Source organism: Mixophyes fleayi, chromosome 11 (genome assembly GCF_038048845.1).
Source record: "Mixophyes fleayi isolate aMixFle1 chromosome 11, aMixFle1.hap1, whole genome shotgun sequence".
NCBI classification, from domain to species: Eukaryota; Metazoa; Chordata; class Amphibia; order Anura; family Limnodynastidae; genus Mixophyes; species Mixophyes fleayi.
The window spans coordinates 41,031,670-41,058,230 of record NC_134412.1 but is presented as its reverse complement, the minus strand read 5'-3'; the positions used below and the strand labels follow the sequence as shown (position 1 = coordinate 41,058,230).

The window sequence follows — 26,561 nt, the reverse complement described above, 5'->3', positions numbered from 1 at the left end:
GAGCCTTCCCAATGTAGATATGGGTAGATTTGTGCAGCACAGTTGCTCAGTGGCTAATACTTCTGCCTCACAGCACTGTGGAATTAGTGGCGTTATATAAATAACTGATATTTTTTTTTTCTCTATAAACTTCATTTTTTTTCTGTCTGAGGACATAGAGCTCCAGTTTGTTCTCACCTGTCCAAAAGACATTATCCCAGAAGCATTGTGGTTTATCAATATGCATTTTAGCAAAATGCAGTCTAGGTCTTTCCTCATGAAGTCCATTGTCGCTCCAAAAGTGTCAGATTGTGCGATCAGACAAGCATACAATGACCTTGGAGTTTAGCTTGTATCTCTCTGGTAGAAAAAGAGGCAATGAAAACTTCCATTCTCGTGACTTCTGTTTAATTTGAGGTCATTTTTCTATGTGGCTGCAGTCCCATGGACATTAAACTTCTTAATGCTTGCAACTGTAGTTACAGGAACATCAAGCTGCTTGGAGATGGTCTTATAGCCTTTACCATGCTCCTCTATAATTTCCTTTCTGATCTCCTCAGACAACTCATTCCTTCGCTTTTTCTGGTCCATGTTCAGTGTTTTGCACACAATGATACCAAACAGCAGAGCCAATACTTTTTTTTTCCATTTAAATAAGCTGAATGATCAGAAGATTAAAGAGACATGTGATGCTAGTTCAAGAAAGCATTACGTTTTAAATATTATCCAAGTATCTCTAAAATATTTTCTTAGGGGTACAACAATCTGTTCAGTCTATTTAGAATCTCAATTGAGAATAAAAAAAATAAAAATCTCTTTTCACTGTTTCTTTGCTTTAATCCAGTGGTTCCCAAACTTTTGCAGTTCGCGGCACCCTTAGAGTCTCCAAATTTTTTCAAGGCACCCCTCCAAAATAATTATTGAGCAGTCCTGTTTTAGAAGTAGTTGGGTCGAAAAATTGTAATAAGTATTTAGGTCAGGACAGAAATACTTATTTTAGTTGTATGCAAAAATCCCCCCCCCTGCATCCAGACACTCTGCCCTCAGGCACTTTGCCCCCTCTGCATCCAGACACACTGCCCCCTCTCACACTGCCCCCTCTGCCATGCTGTCCCCCCTCCTCTGCCCTCTCACACGCTGTCCCCCTCCACTGTCCCTCTCTCACGCTGTGTCCCCCTCCACTGTCCCTCTCTCACGCTGTGTCCCCCTCCACTGTCCCTCTCTCACGCTGTGTCCCCCTCCACTGTCCCTCTCTCACGCTGTGTCCCCCTCCACTGTCCCTCTCTCACGCTGTGTCCCCCTCCACTGTCCCTCTCTCACGCTGTGTCCCCCTCCACTGTCCCTCTCTCACGCTGTGTCCCCCTCCACTGTCCCTCTCTCACGCTGTGTCCCCCTCCACTGTCCCTCTCTCACGCTGTGTCCCCCTCCACTGTCCCTCTCTCACGCTGTGTCCCCCTCCACTGTCCCTCTCTCACGCTGTGTCCCCCTCCACTGTCCCTCTCTCACGCTGTGTCCCCCTCCACTGTCCCTCTCTCACGCTGTGTCCCCCTCCACTGTCCCTCTCTCACGCTGTGTCCCCCTCCACTGTCCCTCTCTCACGCTGTGTCCCCCTCCACTGTCCCTCTCTCACGCTGTGTCCCCCTCCACTGTCCCTCTCTCACGCTGTGTCCCCCTCCACTGTCCCTCTCTCACGCTGTGTCCCCCTCCACTGTCCCTCTCTCACGCTGTGTCCCCCTCCACTGTCCCTCTCTCACGCTGTGTCCCCCTCCACTGCCCCTCTGGAATGAAGCATTGTTTCAATAATCTATAACAATATCAACAATTTTGTCCACGTCTAAATTATAGGGGTAAAAATATCTGATTGTTTGGGGACAAATTTGTAAAGGTAGAAAATGTAAACTTGAGAAAGTTATGAGGATAGGACATGAAACATTTCTGTTACACACTACAAAAAAAGACTAAATAAAAGCAGGTCTTATGTGTTTTCAAATGTAATATACACTTGCAGATTATAATGGAAATCCAGTTGGTAAGTGCCATAAACACAGCAAAGGGTGGCTGAAAAGCTTTTAAAAAAATAAACACATTGTGTAATAATAAAAAAAAATACTTACATCTGGCCTTTAATCCAACAGGCATCATTTATGGGATGATAACCACTTTTGGATGGCTTATAATCTGCCTGTTTATCTCTTTCTTTTTCTTGCTTTAGGACTCCAAAGAAACTAAAATAAATTATAACATATATCCTAAAATCAGCAGTGCAATTCAAAAAAGTGAACCAATCAACTTTTTTAATCATTTACTTGTGCATGAGTCAATTATACATTTCTTATTAAACTACAATAAAGAGAAAACTGATTTTTTTATACTTACACTAAAAATTGTCTTAGTCCATAGGGGGAGAGCAGGTACATTGGAATATAACATAGAGTGGGCGACCACTTTTTAGACTTATTAACAGTTCACCATAGCTCCCCCCCCTCTGCCTTAAAAACCTCAATTTGTTTAACCAAACGCCACAGAAAAGGAGCAATAGAGAAAAAGTAAACAAAAGAACAAACAACCACCTTCTGCACAAAAAACACAACATTGCCCAATAAGGAGAACACAGAACGTAAAGGGTGAATGTACACGTAAAGAGTGAATGTCCTGTGTGTCCACCAATGTACTAAAAGAATAGCATTTAACGCAAGTATAAAAATGCTATATTCTCAGGCATCCTTTGGGGAACACCAGGTACATTGGGAAAGTCCCAAAGCTGCAATCACGGGTGGAGGTGCTCAGAAGAAAACGCGCAAAGTAATAACGTAATCAACCTGGACAACCGAAAAGACGTAGGGAACCCCTTCCTTTCACACCAAAGAACGTTCCCCAGAACCTATGATAATTTTAAGCTTAACTCGATTTCCGAACCCAAAACATAGTTTGCATCACACGCTAAGACAGTACTTTTGCTCAAAGGTTCATAGCTTCAACAGCCACAAGGTTAAAGTCAAGCTTCTAAACAGTTATTTAGAAATGGTCCTTGACATAGTAGGTCTGCTCTGAGGAGAAAGGATTACGGCCACAGAGAGAACGTCGTAGCAACCACTTTGTGGCTAATCTGGAGACAATAGAATGAGTAAAACGGCCTCTCCATCACCTTTTCTTCAAGACCGTCGGGCAGCATAGCCACCAGAGTAATCAGAAACCAGGTTGAACCACCATGACGTCTACCAATTTGCTAAAGGATCTCTAGGCCAGGAACAGAAGAGCTCCACCATGAGGTTCATAACGCCATCATGACTACATCAGGTTGACCTCAGATCCAAAACATTGATTAGAAATTTGGATTCGTCAAAGGTCCAAAGACCCTAAAAGCAGACATGAAAGCATATAGCTCCACAACCATAAAGGCTGGCATCTGTCGTCAATAAGGTCCAATCCCAGATTGAAAACAGACGATAATAACAGAGATTTTCCTTCTGCAGTTACCAAAGGAGTAACTGAGGCACCCTTGGGGAAAGATAAAACACTTCTTTGGAAAGCTTCTGTTGGTATGTGTTAAATTTCAAGAGGCGTTCCAGCTTAAAACTCCATCGAACGAAATTGAACAAACTGGACCGCCTCGAATGTCGAAACCATATTACCCAGAACCTTCATTCAGACGTGTAGCGAAGTCTGTTTGACAGCCAACAGAGTCCTTACCATCTTTTGTAAGGCCTGAATCTTGGCCATAAGGTGGTCTGATGTTGCATGTGCCACTCCTCACCTTCTTCATAGAAGTTACCCCAGCCTTGGCCCTTGAGAATCTCCCCCTATCAGACATGTTAAACATAGATATAAGAAAAAATGAAATAAAAGGAGGACAGAAGCAGCACACAATAAGAACAAAAGGAAGTGAGCCTGTGAAACAGAATCAGCGCCCAAGAAATTTAAGGACATAACCTAGAAGATCATCCCCACGGACCCGGTATCTTACAGATGGAAGGGCAAGGAAGTTGAGAGCTTCAGCTCCAAGATGGCTGCTGTTCTGGGGTCTGCACATGTGGAATGAGACCACCAAGGAGGGAGTGCAGGGAGAGGGAAGAAACACCTCTGCCCAGAGCTGGATTGGTAGCTTTCTTAAGGACAGTCCCCTCCACCAACCTAGTGCCTAGCAGGGACTTACACTGCTGCTGTAACTCCCACCTAACCCAGCACCTAATGGCCATCATTGCAAACAGAAAATTCCGTCCCTGCGACCCAACGCAGTTTCCTAAGCATAGTTGGGCTATACTCGCGATCTGCTGCTACTCCGGTGCGCAGCAAGGCAAGGGCTGTTCTCCTGCAGCCAATGTCTCTGAACATCAGGGACAGCCTGCAGCATCTGTGGATGGCTCATTTGGAAGCACAGGATGACCATCTAGCTGGTTTGTAAAGCTGCTCACTGAGGCCGGAGCCTTGCTTGCCCAAGATAATGCCACTACTAGAGTTGAGTGGCCCCTGAGAATCTCTGGCACCTGCAACCATTACTTTTATAGACCAGTTTAATGACGTATCTGAACCAACTGGAGACAGTCTGTTTAGAGGTTCAGTTGTCAGCACAAGGAGTTGTTGTGTACTCCAGATTCCTTCTGTTCTAGACAGATATATGGAAATTGCTCTCAGAACCTAAATGAATGTAATGGTCTCATTTTCATATTTTGGATGTGGATAAAAAAGGATGGCAGCGCCACTTCCTGATTAATATGGAATCTAGATAGCACCTTTGGCAGAAAGTCTGGACTGACTGTAAATACCAATTTATCCAAGTAGATATTGAAAAATGCCTTGAAAAAGACCTCTTTAGGATAAAACGCATTAGAAAAAGTATTCTCATCTAAGGATTTCCTCCTCACCTAACCTTTACCACCTGCAATTTCTTGGTGCCCTATAAAGAAATTGTTGCATGCTAATAAGATCTACTTAGTCTGGCAGGCGGGGCGAACACCCTTAGGTATGGAATCTCCTAAACAATCTTATTTGCTTTTTTATATATGAAAATTATTTTAAAAGTAATGCACTATCTCCCACTTCAGCAGAATCTACTTCACTAGCCACACTGCTCTCTCATCACCGCATGTATGACTCCTGGCGACTCTGTAACTCAGACACCAGGGACAGAGCCGGATTTAGATCACATGGGGCCCTAGGCAAGATACTGGTTTGGGGCCCCCTCCCCGAAAAAATCCATAGCACTATAGTTTTTAGCATAACATATACCCCTATTCAGGGGCTGGCTGGAAGACTTTAGCCCGGGGGTGCAAGCATATAGCACTGGCCCATAAGTAGCGGCCCATTTTTAAAGGTTGGTCTCACCGCTAGCCCTGGGAGGACCCTCTGGGAACCACTGGGCCCTAGGCAATTGCCTAGTTTGGCTAATGGTAAATCCGGCCCTGACCAGGGATTACACCCACTACTCTGCCCCCCACCAATTGTACTCCCGCATAGACATGATACATATTTCCCATGCACTTACTCCCAATGTGACTCAGGCGGAAATCACCCCACTCTCATGGACTGACCACTCGGGGGCGTTCATTACTCTAGACCTCCTCAAAACATCGTCACCCCAGGGAAAGTGGCGCCTAGATGACTCTCTCCTGCTCAATCAGACGACCCTTTTAGACCTCAATAACTCAATAGCCAACTACTTCCAAGATAACTCTGCTATAGATGTCCCCCCAGGCATTATTTGGGAAGCACACAAAGCCACTATACGGGGCCATTTGATTAGCCTGTCTGCGGCTTCTAGGAAAAAGGCTGCAGAAGAGATAGCTTGCTTGGAGCGCAGGATAGCCTCTCTTCTTCCCCAACATCAGTCTCTTCATGACCCTGCTCTACTCACTCAGATTACTTCACTGAAAGGCCAACTTAACACTCTTCTTTCCCGTAGGGCTGCTATTACTATGCAGAAACTACAGCAATGGTACCCTGACAAATCTGACAAAGCAGATTCTGTGTTCGCCAGAAAGCTTCGTAAGAAGATGGCTCTAGGCCACATTGATAAAATTTACAACCCACAAAGGAGCAAAACTACATATGACCCTAAGGAGATAGCCCAGACGTTTCAAGATTTTTATTTCTCCCTTTATAACTTAGCCCCCCCACCCACCCTTCTAAGAGCTCATACGGTGCCGTCTCTGGACGAATACCTAGCCGCCACCCCCCTCCCTAAGCTCACTCCACCTCACATAGAATCCTTGAATGAAGATATCACCCTGACCGAGGTTTTGGCCGCTATTAAATCCCTGAAACCCTCTTCAGCTCCAGGCCCTGATGGTTTTACCCCGCAATACTATAAAAATTTCGCTGCAGTACTAGGACCCCATCTAACATCTTTTTTTAACGAGATCCTGGATGGTGCCACGTTTGATGCAGCCACAACCAGAGCTAATATTATTGTCATTAAAAAGCCTGGGAAGGACCCAACTCTCTGCTCTAGCTATAGACCAATTTCCCTCCTTAATGTGGACCTTAAAATTTACGCAAAAATTCTGGCCTCTAGATTGAATCCCCTCCTCCCTTCCCTCATCCACTCCGACCAGGTGGGATTTATCCCAGGACGTCAAGCCCCGGACAATACTAGGAGAACAATTGACCTGATACACACAATTCACAGGGGTAAGCTCCCCTCCCTCCTTATGTCATTAGATGCTGAGAAGGCGTTCGACCGCATCTCCTAGTCGTTTATGGTTGGGGTACTAGGAGCGATGGGTTTCTCTGGCAAATTTATGACGGCCATCTCAGCCTTGTACCGTTCTCCGTCGGCCACAGTCTCTGCAAATGGTCTATCCTCGGTCCCCTTCACTATTTCCAATAGCACACGGCAGGGCTGTCCCCTTTCTCCGCTCATTTTTGCCCTTATCATAGAACCTCTAGCAACTAGAATCCGGGCTAACCAGCAAATTCTAGGCATCCCGGTGGGTAGTTCTTCCCATAAAATAGCATTATACGCGGATGACGTCCTGTTAACAATTGCTAATCCAATTTCCTCTGTTCCTCCTCTTGTAGACGAATTAATGCTTTACGACCACTTCTCAGGATATAAAGTTAACGCGGACAAGACAGAAGTCTTAGACTTTTATGTCTCCTCAGCTGACAAGGTGTCTTTAGAAAGCTCCTTCCCGTTCAACTGGCGCCCTCAAAAACTCAAGTACCTTGGAGTATATTTAACTAAACAACCTCATCAGCTTTTTCAGGCCAACTTCCCCCACACTCTTGCTCAAGTTAAGCTAGATCTTGTTTCATGGTCGCAACTATACATCTCCTGGATAGGTCGTATTAATGCGGTCAAGATGAACATACTCCCTAGACTCCTCTACCTTTTTCAAACCCTCCCCATCCGAGTCCCCCCCTTACGTTTTTAAATTTCTCCATTTCCATGTATCTAAATTCATTTGGGCGGGTAAGCGCCCCCGAGTCAGTTTCAAGCTTCTACAGAGAGCCCCGCGGGGAGGGGGACTGAGAATCCCTGATTTTCGACGCTATTACCTCTCCGCTCAGCTTGCTCAATGCGTTCTGTGGTGTAGCTTGACTCCCTCCAGGGTCTGGGTCGAGATTGAGGCTGAAAGTCTGGGTATGCTATCCCCATCTACTCTCCTATGGCTTCCACGAGCTCGTCGACCAAAACGTGTCTCACTTTATCCGGTCATTACACATTCCCTGGCGGTCTGGGACTCATGCTCTCAGAAATTTGGCCTTTCCCCCCATCCTTCTCCCCTAATTCCTTTGTTTAACTGCTAAGACTTTGCTCCTGGCCTTACCCCTAAAGCATTCTCCTCGTGGACCTCACAAGGGGTCCGTTTCTTAAACGATCTCACCTCTACAGCTGTGTTCCCCTGGTTTTCTGACATCCAATCGCAAATAAATATTCCCACTAAATTATTTTACCAATTCCTTCAGCTCCGCCACTTTCACCACACTGTCAAATCTCGCCTATCCTCCCGCCCCCTTACCTCATTTGAACGTCTCTGTCTCCGTCAGTCCTCCACGAAAGGCCTTATTTCAACATTATATTATGAACTTGCCCCACCTTCCTCAAATACTAGAGTCTCGCATGAACTGGCCTGGGAACGTGACCTGGGTGAAGTTCTTTTGAGCGAGGAATGGTCGGAGATATATGAGAATGCTGCCTCCAGCTCAATCTGCGTTAAAATAAAAGAGAATGCCTATAAGGTATTGTACCGCTGGTACTACGTTCCCTCCCGGATACATAAATTCCTCCCAGACTCTTCTGATCGCTGTTGGCGCGGGTGCTCCCATGAGGGTAACTTTATCCATATATGGTGGACTTGACCTAAACTCTCAAACTTCTGGGCCGAGATCAAACACCTGATCCAATCGATTATTCAGGTAACGATTCCATTTGAGCCTAAATTTTTCCTCTTGCCCCTGGGAGCGCCAGCGGCAACTCGACATGAGAATAAGTTAGCTAGGCATATCTTATCGGCAGCTACCTGCCAAATAGCAGCAGACTGGAGGCAGCAAACTCCACCTTCGCTTCAAGCCGTTATTAATAGAGTCTGGCAGGTTCACCGCCTGGAATACATGACCAGCATCATCAATAGGACATCAAGATCGTTCACTAAGGTATGGAGCCCATGGCTCTCATTTTTTCAGATATATCCCCCTTTCACTTGACTACATTTACACATGTCCGTCCTCCTCCCGTAATCCCCTCTCTTTCTCTTTTCTTGTCTCTTTCCTTTCCTGTTCTCTACTGTACTAGTCTCCCTCCTTTTTTCCTCCTGCGTCATGCCACTCTCTGTGGAGGCATTTCGCCCCCTCCCTTATTTCTTTAAAAATCCTTGGTCAACTGCCATACACGCATATTGTTGCACTGATTATTTATATCTTTATACTGATTTTATACTTTGTTACCTGTGATGTGCTTCTATTACTTGTTTTTTTCTTACTGACAGTGCATGTCGGTTCTGTTTGTTACTTGACCATTCAAAAATAAAAATTATAAAAATAAAAAAAAAGTAATGCACTATATGCCTTGTTTTTATAAATCCTTTTTTATGTGATTGCCCTTGAAGCCTATATCTGAAATCCTATACTAGAAAGGAGAATTATAGTTTTTGAAATGGCCATTTTCATTCTTCAATAGGTAAACAGATTTGTCTAGAGGGTTTTTCCCCCCAAAGGTTCATTATCACAAGTGGTGTAAGATGTGTGTCAGGATTTCCCAGGTATGACCATGGAGAGCGCGTAAGTGGTTAAAGTGGCTTTATTAGGAACACAAATAACAATCCACCACGGATTATGGCACAGATATGCCGAAATGGAAAGACAGAGCAACAGTTCAATGGGATCAACAATTTAACAGAACTTGGTAATGCAGACTGGAAATGACAACTTGGTCATGCAGACTGGGGATGACAACTTGGTGATGCAGACTGGGGATGACAACTTGGTAATGCAGACTGGGGATGACAACTTGGTAATGCAGACTGGAACAAAGCACATGGAAATGCTCACAGGAGTGACCCGATGATCTGGCCCAGACTGTTTGAAGCAGGCAGGTTTAAATAGGCCTCATGCAGCCGAAACCACTCCCAGTGATCAAGGAGATTAATCAAGGTAGCACAGTGGCCCCTTTGGTGGGCAGTGGTACTACAAGTAGAAAGCATAACAAATCCAATAGAGTCACTGCAGACAGCAGCTGCAGAGTGCAAGTCGTGACAATGTGTAGTTGGCTGTAATTTTAAAGTAAGCGCATTTACAAAGGGGGTATGGAGTTAATATCCATTTAGGTCACCACATTGACTTAAAAAGTCAAGCATAGTTGTCTTACATTTTATTTGTACATATTTTACTATGTATGTTTTTTTCTGCTTTGAAATAGATATATTTGATGTTAAATTGGTTTTATTGTTTATTCCACTTGAGGTGTCACACCTGTCAGTGTGTATAAGCTTTTTGTATACTGGTTCTATCTACAGAGGGCAGTGAAAACCCTATACACACTGTAGGCTGCCACATCCACAACAGAACGCTCAAGTTGTTTTTTTTCTCTTTTAGTTATTAAGAAAAGGTTCCTTGCACCATAGAGCCTGTAACTCCCCACTCTTTGAACAGGTGTAACTGCTATCAAGAAAACAATTTCAACATCATCCATTTTAAGCAGACTTCCCGCGCAAGATTAGGCATTAGGGTGTGTAGAACTGAATTAATGTCCCATGCGGCCTCAAAAAGGTCTCATGGAAGGACTAATCCTTTTTATTGCCTTGAAGAATCTCATAATTAAATTTTGAGAGGATAAATTAGTGTGCAAGATTATGTGCAAATTAGATGCCTATAATTTAATAGAGGATTCTGCAAGGCCTTTGATGAGCCCATCATGAAGAAGTCTTGGATCTGGTGATTGGTGGCTTCTACTTGACCAAATATGGTGCCACAACAGGAAACAAATTTCTTTTATATCCAGTGAAAGATGTCTGAAGAATTTGTATTTCTTGCCTAGAATATTGAATACCTGTTCTGGCACCCCTTTTATTCTGAGCAGGATCCGCTCAATCTCCACACCTTCAAAGCCAACTTCTCTGGATACAGAATTAGACCCTCGCACAATATATCTGGAAGGAGAGGTAGAGGCCACGGCTGTTCTCTGAGCATTTACCAGGCCACTAGACTGATAGTCTTGAACGGAAGTATTGCACTCTGCATATTTTCTTTAAGGCCTTTCTTAGAGAGATAAGTGGAAATGGAGATAATATACCCCCCAATCAGGAATGACCATGGAATAGTAAGAGCATCTGTCCCTGCTTCTTTTGGATCTCTGTTTTGAGTAAAAATAACCTGAGAAACTTTCCATTTCTTTTTGTTACCATAACATCACCTAGAGAAAGGTCATATCTTTCCATTAGAAGCTGGAATACCTCCTGGTGGAGAGGCCACCATCCAGAATGAAATTTCGACTGTAGTAACATGCTACTACATTCTGTTCTCCTGCTATACATAATGCTGAAAGTGCAATCAGATTCTCCTCTGCCCAAGATTTGATCTCTGTCACTTAAATCAACAAAGTTTGACTTGTTAGAACGCCGATTTAAAAAGGCTATCACTTTTTGTCTGAATAATCAGAAATTCCTTACAGATGGAAATGAAAGAGTTGAATCGCTTTCCATAGTTCTCATTTCTAAGAGGTTTACATGAAGACTTGTCTCAATTTGAGATCCCTTTTCTTTGTACCATTTGTCCTTGTAGGTGAACTCGCAAACCTGTAATACTGGCTTCTGTTAGAAACATACATTCTAGTTCCAGCAAAGACATCCTTTTTGTTCTTAAGTTTGGGCTTAGCCACCACCTGAGTGACTGGTGATTCTTGAAAGAGCAATGACATGGTTCAGATACCTTTTTGTAACTCCATTTCCTTATGAGCCCCAACTGGAAATCTCAGGATGATTCTTCCTATGGTGGATAAGAACATCCCTACCAATCTCAGACCTCTCTATCAAGACTTGCATCTCAGCCTGCAGCTGATGTGCTAGGGACTGGATCTTGATACAGCTGTGACAATGACACTTTAATCTGTATTTTGTTTACCTGGACACAAGGAATTGAATCACATTTTATGGAATAAGCTGACTTTTCAATTTGTTTCTGATTCAGCATGGCTGGATTGTAAACATTTACTTGATCAGTCTTGCACCTGATAGTAATTTATGAACTTCCCACCAGAAGAACATCATCCAAATCAAGCCATATTTGTACCCCTTTTTTCCTCAGCCCCACTATAATTGTAGCTAGCACCTTGAAAAAATGTCCTTGTACATGATGCAAGTCTGAAAGGCAGACAAGTAAACTGAAAGTATTATATATCAAATTCAGGTTTTGCCCCTGAGGCATTATGTTGAAACATTTCTCTATCGAGACCAAAATGTTGGAAAATAAAAACCTTCTTTTCAAACATAAAATGGAGGTAGCTGTACATCAAGTTTGAGATATAGAAAAAAAATTCTACGTGCTTACGCTCACACCTACACTTTACAAATCACTAAAATGCAGTGTTCTCTCTAGCACCTATTCCCCGAGTGCTCCACCCGGCTGTTTTAACTTCCCATCCGGCTCTTGGAGCCCAGCAGAGTCCAATTATAAAAGAATAAACCATTGTTTCTCCTAGTATAACAGGCATTATGTTAGCACTACAGCCAGCAGTGTGTGTTGGACCACTGACCAGTCCTGGCAGGTGTAGGCAATAACCTCCAACATTTTTCAATATTATTACAAAGTATTACAACTGCCCCCAACTGGCAACTTCTTAATGCCACCCTGCTGGCAAAATGTTGTGTTGAGAACACTGAAAAAGCATTTAAAATCAGATACACTAATTCCACGACTGCGACAGCTAAAATGTGTTCAAGAGGTTGCATTTTAAAATCACACAGAAATAATCTTCTATATATACATATTTAATTAGCAGTCAACTAAACTATGCTCGGTGTGCTTATACATTGGAGACCCCACTTCCAACATAAAACATAAACAGCAGTGTTTACCAACAGTGTGTTGTAGTACAAAGTGTGTGTAGTACAAAGATTATGTGGGGAAAAAAAATCCATTATGCAGTCTGATGGCTATATTATAATACATACATACACACACACACACACACACACACAACTGACAAGCTCTATACCTGCCAATATTTTTGAGTGGCTTTGCTGGAACATTTGCAGAAGAGTCCTCTGTAACGCATTTTCCAGATATTTCATTCCTTTCTTCTGACTTAATAGATGAAGGCCTTACAGCTGTTTAAAATACAAATTAAAAAAAAAAAAGTCCATTAACATAGCTAGGAGGAAGAGAGTCAGTTAGGGGAATGTGGCATAAACAATCAATTATTTCAGGCACAAACACATTGGAATGTTCTGATGCACATGTGATTCAGTTTACTGTGTTCACCTCTGATTAGTGTCACATTTGCAAAGTTTCTGCATCCTTTAGGTTAATAAAAGTGAAAAAACTAAACCAATTTCAGCAAATATATTGCTACATACAGCCTTATTCTTATTGGAGAAGGTCACATCAGATTTCAATCCAGTGATTTGCTGTCAACCGCTGCAACAGCATTGTTACATAATAAAAAGCTACTCTCTAACGTAGCTCTTTTGAAATAATTGATATTTGACTACTGACTGGCTGAAAAAGTATATTCTCGGTTAAGCATAAATTGTTTTCCTTTCCATTTCAGATCTCAAAATAACATGAAAACGTAATATAGAGAGAGTAGCAATTTTCAGCATGTTTGGAGGTAGAGAAAGAAAAAATGTTCAGCAGCAAATGAAACCGCAAAGCTACAGTGAAAAACGGCCAGTTAGACATTGCACAAAGAAAGTGCCCATAAACACTATATTCAGCGCAATTGAAGCAGAGTTCACCATGCAGTAAATTATACACTGGTGTTTAGTGATGTGTCTTACAATTCAGAGTACAAAAGCTTTGCACACACCACATGCTAAATATGGTACCCCCACCTACAGTGTGTAGACAGCTTTAAACAACAAAGTGTCCTAGTAACAGAACTACTGAATCCTGGACAGACAGATATACAGATAGTGAACCACATCTAATGAGTGTTCTGCTCCCTTTGAATTGCTAGGGAGAGAACACAAATATGGTACCACTAGCTCATGGTTGATGTGAAGCCCCAAAACAATTTTAATTTAAAAGGAGGGAGCCATATGAAGGACCACCTTGTTTTCATGGGAAACCAGTTATTGAGATCTATGAGAAAAAACTGCCAGACTATCTGGAAAAAAACAAAACAAAGAGGAGAAAAATGATCAAACTGGTGATAAAACAAAATGAAGGACAAACAAAAAGTTCAGATCCCACAGAAATGGAGAACATTAACTAACATCTGTAAGCAGCACTAGCTGATACTCCAAAGACACAGTGCAGTAAAACTGTACCATGAGAAAATTCAGAAACAGGTCTGCGGAAGAAATAAATCAAACAATGCATAAGAGATAACTGAATGAAAATTCTATATCTCACACAAGGTTAGGATACCGTTAGGTTAGTTTGCCTGTACCTGTAATGCAGATCACTGATATGGTCAAAATAAATTATTTCCCTCAATGGCCTGGGGGGTACGAGCGCTTTGTAGGGTCTAGGGCAGGGTTGTCCAACCCGCGGCCTGCATGCGGCACAGCCCGCCTGTAAATGTGGCCCAGCGGTTGTGGCAAGGGGGCAGCGCTGTTAACGAAAAAAATATCCTGCAAAAAAAAAAAAAAGAAAATACTTACCTTGCGGTCACGTCAGCTGGCGCTCCGGCTCCCTCCCTGGTCTCATCCTCCGTGCGGTGCTCGCAGTGAATGCGTAGCGCAGCACAGAGGAGTCACCCGCGCGAACTATCAGCAGCAGTGAAAGATTATCCAGTATCTTATTGTTGTTACTCTGAATTTGGACTTTCTGCACCATGCAATTATGAACTAGCTGTGTTCTCTGTATGTATCTAATATAAATATTAAGAGATGATTGTATTTTTAATATTTTAAACCATTTTAAATGTGCAGTGCTGAGTAGGGTGAAATTATCACCCACTGTTACCCTCATCGGAGGCTGCTCCATGAGCCATTTTTCCCGCCACCCTATCTTTAAATCTCTGTAGATTTCTATTAGTCCTCCTGATGCCGCCTATATCGGTGACCATTTCAAACTGGTCAATAAAAAAAATGATTCATGGGTGCAGAAAGAGAGGAAAAAAAAGTTTTTGGCATTTAATTCCCCGAACCCCACTAAGGGACAGATGCAGGTAAGTTAATTGCAGCTGGTAATGGGACTATTGCTTTAATCATGATTCTGCAACAGGTTTCCTAACTCTTACTAACTTCATTTCCAAGTAAGTTTAATAGGTTAACTATGTTTTCTATGTTTTTTGGATGATCAGCTATCGTTCGTGTTAGTGTATTTTATGTGCGGCCCAAACCAACTCATCCTCTTCCAATGTGGCCCAGGGAAGCTAAAAGGTTGGACACCCCTGGTCTAGGGTGACTCTGTCTTTACAGTGAAATTTTCTAAATATAATATCGGATACTTGAAAGAAGGCAGTTTGACAATAACAGCAGATGTTCTTGAGTTCGATTCCTGGCCATGGAATGATCAGTGTGGAGTTTGTATCATCTCCCTGTGTTTGAGTGATTTTCCTCCGGGTGCTCCGGTTTTCTCCCATACTCCAAAAACATACTAGTAAGTTAATTGACAGATATCAGATTGACCATAGTCTCTGTCTGCGCAAGTATATGTTAGGGAATTTAGACTGTAAGCTCCAATGGGGCAAACACTGATGGGAGTGAATTCTCTGTACAGCGCTACAAAATTAGTGGCGCTATATAAATAGCTGATGATACTAGCAAATTATGAGGCTTTAAAAGTGAATAACAAAAAACAGATTATTCTTTATACTTTGCAGTTGTGTTACTTATTAGAACCCACAGTATTAAAATTATACTAGCGTAATTCTGCCTTCATACATGCAGGCCATCTGTTAAAAACTTTTCTTTTTTTGCCCAGTATTCCAATATATAGATTTTTAAAAAATGAAAGTTTAAAAACACCTGTAGTTACACATTGTGCTATGTGGACAAAATGTAAACTTACTTTTTTCTTGTGTGTGATCAGTCAGCTTAATAATGCATTTTTCAGCTTCTTTTTTTTCTAACTTTACAGGAGACATTCTTAAAGCTGTTAAAAACAAGAACACTCTAAATACAAAATGTAGATAAAAACTAAAAAGTTCTTTGGAAGTTTCAGTCAAAGAGAGTAGAAAGCAGATTGACAAGACATGGTAAAATAAGAGAACTACACATTTACTGATAATTACATTTCTTTTAAACGCTCCATGCCAGACCTTACCAATTCTACCTTACTCAGCAGAGAGGGAAAAAAAATAATAATTTTGCACCCCAGAAGGTATTTAATATCACCGTACTACTCCCTCCATATCTAGACTTTCAGTAACGTCCCAGTTGCCTCTGGAAAAGATCATAACCATGTAAAACATGAGGGAATATTAGGGCTACCATGGAGTATTTCACGGAAATTAAAATTAATGGTAAGTATAATTCGCTTATTTCCTCTTCTTTCCCCATGGCAACCGTTAAGAATGGGATGTACCCAAACAATACCCTGTGTTGAGTTATTAAAGGAATAAAAGCAGTTCCCACAACAGAGATCCTCCATATAAAAGTAATGTTAGACTGCTTGGATGACCATTCTTATAAATGGTGTGTCTGTTGCTACCACATCCAGAAGTGAGAGACTGGAAAAAGTATTTGGCATCAAGCCCAAAACAAAACTATGAGGGCATTGCTCTGAATACTGGTGCCATGCAGCTTCTCATAGCTTCTGGAGATGCATGCCCCTATAAGAAGGGCATTGCTCCGTGAGTAGGCCGGTTCCACCATCTATGGTCTGTTAACACTCAGAGGAGTGCAAGTGACAGACCTTCAGGGTGAGCTCTCTCCCATCCTCCTGCTCGTCCTGGCAAAAATAGAAGTAGGTAAGCACAGAAAATAAACCTGAACTGCCAAACTCTACTAAAAGGACAGTGAAGAGGACACAGAAAGGAGGGAGAAGGAGCCCTAATATATCCTCTGGGGTCTTCTTTCCTGTTCTGACTCATGCGCAAGGGGATATTAACCCCATAGTGTATGCGGCCGAGGAGGAGGCGGTAATTATACATTTCACATGCTTTTTTTTTTTTTTTAAACAATTGCAATTCCATATGTGCACACCTTAAAGATCAAACAAAAATATGTAGACATAAAATATAAAACAATATGTAATACATATTTGTACAATGCAAATATAGACCAATAGGCAATGCATTCAAGAACACAGGAATATCTTTATGACATAGTTCTAGAAAAGCAGTCAAGTGCAGTATGCTTATATGATGATGATGATTATTATATCTGGCATAGCTATCCTTCTCTTCCAGCCTCTTTACATAAATTAGTGAAAATTTCACATGCAATAACAGGACATTGCATCGCGCTTTGCACAAAATACTTTGCAATGTCTCTTTGCAGACAGCATTTCAAACTTATCGCAGCTTGCATAGGGTCGTGTGGAGACATTAATAGCAACATTTTAGAGCAAAATAAATATTTTACTCTCAGCTCACCCTACCTGTGGTTTGATAAGGGAATACTGCAAACTACGAAAACCATTAAAGCTTTTCTTTTACAACCTCTAAAAATCTTGATGGGTTTTGCTCCATATGGAAAAAGTTCTCATTATTTGGTACCCCACAATGTTATTTTCATATACACATAATTCAAGTAGACAGTAGCACAATCCATTCACTCCTTACTGCAGAGATCTTCCCCATGTCCTGGTCAGATTATACAGTATTCGTAGAAATAGAAAATTTACTCGTTATCCTGAAAAGTCACTGGCATATGAAAAAAAGCCTTATTCATAAAAGGGCGTGGCTTGTAAGCCAAAGATGTCGGACACGTTTTAGGCAAGCTCTGACCACCACTTCTAGAATCTAATCTGGGGTCTCCCCTACCTCAAACGTCATGCTTCGGAAACAACTTCAATTTGGACAAACAGCCCCCCCTTTTGATAAGGAACTCTTGGCACACAAGGCTGAACTTCTAGGGATTTCCTTACGGTTGTATTGCACCTTATGTAATTTATTTTAAAAGAATTTGACATCTGGAGATAACGACTGGCAAGGGTGCACCCACAATGGAAATCCGGAGCGGAACAGAAAGCGACAGTACCATTTTTCATTGTAGCACCCCCTTAACTATAGTTATTTTTTAACGATACTAACATTCCGAGACTATCAAGTGCATCATTTTTTGGATCCTCTATTTTAAAAAAAAAAAATCTTTTAGAATTATTGGAACAGTGAAAAAGGAACTAAATTAAATTTGTTAATTGAGAATGACATTGAAACTATTAAGCGTGATTTGCTTCTGGAATTTCCTGATATTTTTCAAGATATCAGAACATGCTTAAGATAAACTAATGACATGGTATTAGACAGGTGCCAGTACAAATTGGATTATTGTGATTGCCTACACCAGGGGTGACTTTGAAATTGAGGCTCCTGGCTGGCTTGGTGATTCTCTGTATCTGTCGGCACCCGGAGCACTGCTGACAGCCATAGAGAAACACCCAGCCAGACAGGAGCCTCAGCGCGTCTAACAGCAGCCTGTATCATGTGACCTCCTCTGTATAACGCAGGGAGGTCACATTATCACTGATATTCAATCAGGGAAGCAGGAGGAGATAGTGTAGTCTGCTGCCCCTCCATCTGCGCAGCTCCAGCATTTGTGTGACAGGTAAGTAAGGGACATGCGAGAGGCTGATGGCATTTGGGGATATCGGATGGAATGTGTGGAGGTTTGATTGGCCTGTATGGGTAAGCAGCGTGAGCTACTGTGGAGAGACTAATTTGGAAGTTAATATCACAAGACGCTCCAGAGTAAAAAGGAGAAGGAAAAAAAAAAAAAAAGGATATTAAGCCAAGTCGAGTAAGTAAGCAACTAATCTCTGCCTTTTGCATTAATCAACTGAAGTGGAAACTGTACATCGGCTAATTTGAGAAACAAACACTGGAATCTACAACAGGCTGAATCCATACAACGATCAACAGTATCCTTGATACATAAAAGGTATTATATCGTGGAAACAAAGCATTATAAACTGCTGCCAAACTTATTTGGACACAGTATGAATTACCTCATAACAATAGAGACAATTGTATCAGAAGAAAAAAAAAATAAAAAAAAAAATGCCTGTATAACATTTGAGCCACACATGCCGTAATTACTGAAAACTACACAATATACCGTACTTTACTAAATGTAACAGCACTTCCTCTTCTAAAATGGATTAAATGAATGGATATTACTACTATTAAACGCGGATCAGCAGAGTGCAGTCATACAGAAACTTTGAATAATTGGGATTATATTTTATTCATATAATATTTTAATCTGTTAGTTGCTGCATAATTATTGTTGAAAGAAATCTCTCTCTCTAAGTATTCAGATTCCATTACACCAACAGGGAGTGAAATGACATTGTATTTAAAAACATATAAAATTTAAAATGGAGCTGGTCCTCCTTCTATAGCGATAATAGATTCCACTCTTCTTGGAAGGCTTTCCACAAGAAGTTGGAGTGTTTTCTGTGGGAATTTGTGCCCATTCATTCTGTAGAGCATTTATGAGGTCAGGCACTGATGGTAGACGAAAAGGCCTGGCTCGCAAACTCCATTCCAGTTCATCACAAAGGTGTTAAATGAGCTTGAGGTCAGGGCTCTGTCCAGGCCAGTCAGTCAAGTTCTTCCACACTGAACTCATCAACCCATATCCTAATAGTCCTTTCTTTGTGCACTGGTGTATAGTCATGTTGGAATAGAAAAGGGCCTTCCCCAAACTGTTGCCACAAAGTTGGAAGCACAGCATTGTCCAAAATGATTTAGTATACTGAAGCATTAAGATTGCCCTTCACAAGAGATAAGGGGCCTAGCCCAAACCCTGAAAAACAGCCCCTCACAGTTGGCATAATGCAGTCAGGCAGGTAACGTTCTCTTGGCATCCGCCAAACCCAGACTCGCTCATATGACTGCCAAACAGAGAAACTTTATTCGTTACTCCACAGAACACATTTCCATCGCTCCACAGTCCAGTGTTTGTGTGCTTTACACCTGTCACTTTGCATTGGTCTTGGTAATGTGAGGATCCTGTTGCACAGTTATTGTGCTTACATTAAATGCCAGTTAAAGGTTGGAGATCTTTAGCTATGGAATCAGCAGTGTTAGTGACTTTTGCGCACCATGCACCTTAGCAGACATTGACCCTGCTCTATGATTTTACGTAGTCTTCAGAGTTGCTGTTGTTCTTAAACGCTTCCAATTTCTAATAATATCACTTACAGTTGACCGTGGAATATCCAGCAGAGATGACATTTCATGAACCATCTTATTGCAAAGATGGCATCCTATCACAGTACCAGACTTGAAGTCACTGAGCTCTCCAGAAAGACCCATTTTGTATGACAAAGGTTTGCAAATGGAGACTGCATGGCTAGGTGCTTGATATTTATACACCTGTGGAAACGGGTCTAATTGAAACACCTCAATTCAATAACAGGTGTGGCGAAATACTTTTGTCCATATAGTGTGTGTTTAATAAACACACACACACACACATATATATATATATATACACATATATATATTAAATGTTTTAAGTTTATTTTTATTAATTAAAAGGCATAGTGAATGAACAGAAGAGAAATGCAAATCAATTCAATATTTGATGTGACCACCCCTTGTCTTCAAAAACCGCATCAATTCTTCTAGGTACACTTGCACACAGTTTTTCAAGGAACTCGGTAGGGAGGTTGTTCCAATCATCTTGGAGAACTAACCACAGATCATCTGTGGATGTAGGCCTGCTCAAATCCTACTGTCTCTTAATGTAATCCCAGACAGACTATGTTGAGATCAGGGCTCTGTGGGAACCATATTATTACTTCCAGATCTCCTTGTTCTTCTTTACGATGAAGATAGTTCTTAATGCCATTGGTTGTATTTTTGGGGCTGCAGAATAAAGATGGAGCCAATCAGTCGCCTCTCTGACGGTATTGCCCAATGGATAATTACCAGTCTATTTCTCATCATTAAAGATACCATCAATCCTGACCAAATCTCCAACTCCATTTGCAGAAATGCAGACCCAGACTTGCAAGGAACCTCTACCATGCTTCACTGTTGCCTGCAGGCATTCATTATTGTACCGCTCTTTGGCTAACAAACCGTCTTCTCTTACAGCCAAATATTTATCAGTCCAGAGCACCTGCTGCCATTTTTCTGCACCCCAGTTCCTATGATTTCGTGCTTAGTTGAGTCGCTTGGCCTTGTTTCTACATCAAAAGGTAAGGCTTTTTGGCTGCAATTATTCCATGAAAATCACTTCTAACCAGACTTCTCTGAAAAGTAGATGGGAGTACTTGGGTCCCACTGTTTTTTTTTCCAGTTCTGAGCTGATGGCAGGGCTGGACATCAGATCAGTTTGAGGCTTAAAAATGGGTGAGGAACAGCCACACACAGCTGATTCTGGTTCAGTTAATGACTGTTTCAACCTACATATAGAAGTGATCATTATTATCTGTTTGCTATGGATTAGATTATACACCCAACAGCAAAAACTATTCACCTAACAGACGCTGATTAAGGGATAATGATATTGGGTGAAGAATCAGTTTTAATGAAGTGTGCAAAAGGTTAAAATAATCAAAATATGAATCAAAGGGGTATACATATAAGAGTGATCACTCAATGAGATAGAGACAAAAGCAAAAGCTTAAAGTAAAATTGTGCTAAACCAGTAGATTGTCAGCCACTTGTGGTTCCCGTGGCCAAGATGGAAATGTTATGTTATAGATATCGAAGGACCACAGCGAAAATAGGCGGTCTGAGGTTGTGGATATAAGAACTTACCCAATTCTTCGGTTGATTTCCCGGCTGCTCCCATCCTCAAGCGTTCTCAATTATCAACTGCATGTCATCTTCTCCTTACAGATGTGGGGAATATTATCCAACAGTACAAAAAGACTGTAGTGCGCATGCGTCCGTAGCGAGAGCGTACCACAATATCTTTCGTCGGATCATAGAATGAGAAACCGAGTGTTGCAATTATTGGAATAATGTTCAGTTCGTAACCTACGCGTTTCGCCTCAGTTGGGCTTCCTCAGGGATATATGGCAACAAATGATAGTTTATGACTGATTAGTACCGTCATTTAACAATGACCAATTTGCATATCCTTACCATGATTGGTCTATGTTTTAGACCACCTGGTGCAAGGGTTTTTAAAGGTATAAGTAAATCTCACTTGTTCTCGCGATAAGAGTCTCACATAATCTCCTCGTCGCCATGGTTTTTTGACCTTGTGCATATCTATAAATCTCAGTTTAGTGGTATCATGACTGTGGTACTTGAAGTGCTTCAAGCTGATTTCTAATATTTCTTTGATGTTCCGCAATTCTAACTGATAATTTCCTAAATATCCTCCCCACAAATTGTTGACCGCAAGGGCATTCCAGCAGATACACTATCACAGACGTATCTCAGGTCAGTCTATTCTAATTTCAAAATCTTCCAGTGACAATGGAAGTGAAGGATGTCACTGGTTTAGTGTCTCTGACCTTGCTAGTTTTACATGCCACACATCTATTACAGTAAAAGTAAACTTTTGCCTTTTCGTTTAACCAAGTACCTTCTTTATGGTTCTTCTCGAGAAGTATTGTGCTTTTAACTAGTCTGGTTTTTCGATTTTCAGACTTTTTATACACAATTTTGGTTTTGGAGGCAAGATTTTCTTTAATTCACTATTGCTCAGCAAGACGTTCCAGTATTGTTTTTATAATGTGTGCAATTTTTTGGAGTCCCTGCTGAATTTGGTAGTTTAGTTCTATGGTTATCTCAATTGCAGATTGACTTTCTCTATGGTGTCCTTTTATAGAAACTTTTCTATTAGAGTGGTGGCCTGTTTGTCATAATGTGACAGATGTGTACACGTAAGTGGCTATTACTCCTTAGTCAGAGTACATTTACGTCATTCTGATTATTTTTCCATATCATATTCTGATTTCATGTGAACTTAGCCATCTACCTTGGGAGTGATTTGCAGACCAGGATGACCAAATCTGATTTATGCATGGAATCTTATTGAACTTATACTACAGGACTGGTTCAGCCTATGCCTCCACCCATTCTATGACACTTGCAGACACTGAAAGTGGAATCAGTAAGACATTACATTTGCTCAATTCTGCTTGCTAACCATCTGCACATAGAGTTGTGTTTTGCATCCACTCTAGTTAACAATAGACTCACCATATATTCTGCATACAAGTCTTATTTACATGTGGTGATTATTCTTATTAGTATGAACCTTTTTGTGCGCTATAGTTTTTGCTGTTACATGTATTAAGAATCTAGTCTTGGAATCTCTACTAGGAGAAGCACATAGGCTCTAAAACTACCATGGGGCTGATGCGCTGATATCACATTGTTTTGCATTAATCATACACCTGACTATAATCCTACTAAATCCCTGACTTTGTGCAAGTGTACCTAGAAGAATTGATGCTGTTTTGAAGGCAAAGTGTGGTCACACCAAATATTGATTTTTTATTTCTCTTCTGTTCATTCACGTTGCATTTTGTTAATAAAAATAAACTATTAACACTATTTTTGAAACCATTATTGCACACACACACACACATTATATATATATATATATATATATATATATATATATATATATATATATATATATATATATATATATATATATATATATATATATGAGTTGTGACAGTTTATAAGTATATTTGTATTTTTTTTTTTAAATCAGGTAAAATTTTATTGCATTTTTCTTTTCTTTACATTGTGAACATCAGAGAAAACAAAAAACAAAAAACCCAGAACATTGGGCTTAATCCCCAACTATAAACCACACAGTGTTACAGGTATTGTCAAATATTCCTACACAATAGGCTCACAAGAGAAAAAACATTGACATTCAGATATTCAAGCCAAGGTATGCACATCTTCCACAATTTCAAGATGCAATAAAATAATAGCACAGTTTTGATAATACAGAATATAATCATTGACCTTAATAGCTCAATAATAGGCGGCTGGATGTCTGCCCCAAGCATTGCATTAGGAGAGCTCCACCTCCCTCAACCCTTCCGTGACATATGGGGATATCCTCCACCTGTACCATATTCTTTCATACTTGTCCACTAGGTCCCTGCTGGTGTACATGAACCTTTCATGGCCGACTGTATCGTTAACAAGGTCAATTCAGCTACTCAAAGTTGGACCTTCCGGTGCCATCCATTTCCTAGCTATCACCACCTTTGCCAACATAAGTAACGTGTTGATAAGCAGTCTAATAGGTCTACGGGTTTTTTTGTTCAAGCCTAAACCAAATATACAGAGTTTTGGAGTCAAGGCTACCACTCCCACCTCCAATTTTTTAATACAATCCTCCACCTCTCCCCAAAAGGATGAGACCAACGGACACTCCCAGAGCATATGCCAAAAGTCCCCTTTCTCACTCCTACACTTGGGACACTGCACCCTCTGACCCCCACTAAATTTAGAAATCCGAAGAGGGGCGAGATACGCTCTGTGTAACAGAAAAAAACTGGACCTGGCGAAATCTGACTGATGCAGTGACCTCTTTCGGGCTGCATAACACTATATCCCATGCCTTATCACTAAGACGCCCCAAATCACCCTCCCACCTGCTTCGCAGCTCCGGCAAGCCCCCTTCACCAGATCCTTCCACCAATATTGAATACAAAAATGAAATTTGTCGCCTTTGGCCCAACCTTGACAGTTGCACCCTTTAGGAATCTGCACTAAAGCTCGGGACAGCTCCCCGAAACTGCGAGGCCAAAGCATGTCTCAACTGCAAATATCTATAAAAGTAGCCCCTAGGTAGTTCGTATAATCTCTGAAGTTGCTCAAATGAATATAATATCCCATTCTCATACAGTTGCCCAATATGTATTATATTGTACATTCGACAAGCTCCAGCTCCCTCCATCCTAATCATTTCTCCAAAATCCAAATTATCCCAGAGTGAAGTGCACGGATCCAGATCCAATCCACCCCCAATCGGGGCTGACAATCTCCAAACCTTCATGGCCTGTATTAACAAAGGGGGGTCCCTCCCAACCTTTCTTCCAGCCAGAAGAAACTGCACACGTGTATAACTAAATCTTGTCTCAGAGACCAAGAAATCATGCAAATCTACACCCAACCGCGACCAGAACCATACCTCAATATGCGTCAACTGGGAGGCAAAATAATAAAGCCATAGATTCGGCAAAGCCAAACCCCCCGACCCTCGAGAACGATAAAAAGTAGTAAGCTTAACTCTTGCTCTCTTGCCTGCCCACACCAGAGAAGCCATGAGACGTTCAATGTAGCAAAATGCTACAGGGGATATATACCGGCGACTGCTGCAAAACATACAAAAACTTTGGTTGGATTATCATTTTGACCAGGTTAATTCTAATTCTACCTGTGACCGACAGTGGCAGCTGCTTCCATACCCGAATTCGGCTTTTAAGAAAATCAATCTGAGGCTGGACATTACGCTGGATATATTGACCCATATCACTAGAAATCCAGATACCAAGATATTTAAATATCGGGATCCATTTAAGAGAAGTCTGCAAAACTTGACCCGTAGGGCAAGCACCCTTAATCGGAGTTACACTGGATTTATCCCAATTAATCAAAAGCCCAGAGTACCTACCGAACACCGAGACCACACGGAGTAAGATTGGCAACGATTTATCGGAATACGACAAAAAAAGCAGCATATCATCTGCATAAAGGGCAATCTTGTCCGTCCTGCAGCCCATCCTCAATCCAGTAATATCTGACTGCATTTTAATCATACATGCCAACGGCTCTATGGCTAGGGCAAATAGGGTGGGGGACAAAGGGCACCTGTCAGGCGCCATCCCCGCACCTTCAGTCGGTGCAGAGGACGGGCGCCTGTTCCGATTCCCCGCGTCCCGTTGCTAGGCAACGGGACGAATGACGTAGTTCCGGCGCCTGGGCGCATGCGCGGGGGTCTGCGTCCCGTTGCCTAGCAATGGGAACGCTACTCAGCTCACATGATCCCCGCTACCCTATAGGGGTTTACCGCGGTTTATTTAAGGAAGTCTCTGGCATCACTAGGATGCCAGAGTATCGTGATATGGTTCCCATGCTCCAGCACTTCTTAGCGTTCTGCTCTTCTCGGATTGACCTTTTGGCTTCTGACCCTGCTTGCTTGACTCTCCCTCTGGATCTCCCTTGGGCTTTTCTCTACTCGTTGGCTTTGACCCTGGACCGTTTGACCTCGCTTTTGCCTACTTCCTCTGTACCTCGCAGCCAGCTCGGTTTGACCTTGGATAACTTCACTACGCTTCAGTCTGACTCCCTTGACTGCCTATCTTCGGCCAGTACAGCACCACTACCTGCACCTCTTCACTGGTGGCTAACCTTGAGGGCCGCGACCTGCGCACTCCTGCAGCTAAATCCAAACTTCCTTGCGGGGGTCCCTGGTAAAGACCAGGAGTGCATTTAGACTCCGCGCCTCAGGATTAGCTGTGCCAATACCAGTAAGTGGCTTCCACGTTGAACTGTAACAATATACTCTGGCTATGACTACTGAAGGTACAGACGAACCCTTGTCCCGCGATATTCTCCATCTGGCTCATCGTGTGGAAAAGCAAGATTCTGAACAGGCTCATCTTTTACAGTGTTTTCAGGGAGTGGTCTCTGGGCTTGATACCTTGCAAGCCTCCCTTTCTGATCCTCGTACAGTGACTGTCATCACGGCAAGTTCCTCACAGTCTACCTCCTCGACCTCGGCGGCTGCTTCTTCGCTCCTGCGGATTCCTCCACCCGAAAAATTTGATGGGAATCCAAAGACTTGCCGAAGATTTTTAAATCAGTGTTCAATTCAATTTGAGATTAATGCTGCCGTCTTCCCTTCTGAACGTACTAAAGTGGC

The 26,561-nt window shown here is 41.9% G+C and overlaps 1 protein-coding gene across 3 annotated transcripts in view; it reads right to left on the bottom strand.

Moving 5' to 3' along the window:
- Positions 1–26,561, bottom strand: part of LIG1 (DNA ligase 1) — a 251,148-nt gene that overhangs the window by 157,560 nt on the left and 67,027 nt on the right. For all 3 annotated transcript variants that reach the window (XM_075191317.1, XM_075191316.1, XM_075191318.1), the window contains exons 7-9: positions 15,595–15,678; positions 12,629–12,740; positions 2,094–2,204 (exon numbers count right to left, since the gene is read on the bottom strand). In XM_075191317.1, the coding sequence (XP_075047418.1) occupies positions 2,094–2,204; positions 12,629–12,740; positions 15,595–15,678 (307 nt within the window). The remainder of the gene's footprint in view (positions 1–2,093; positions 2,205–12,628; positions 12,741–15,594; positions 15,679–26,561) is intronic.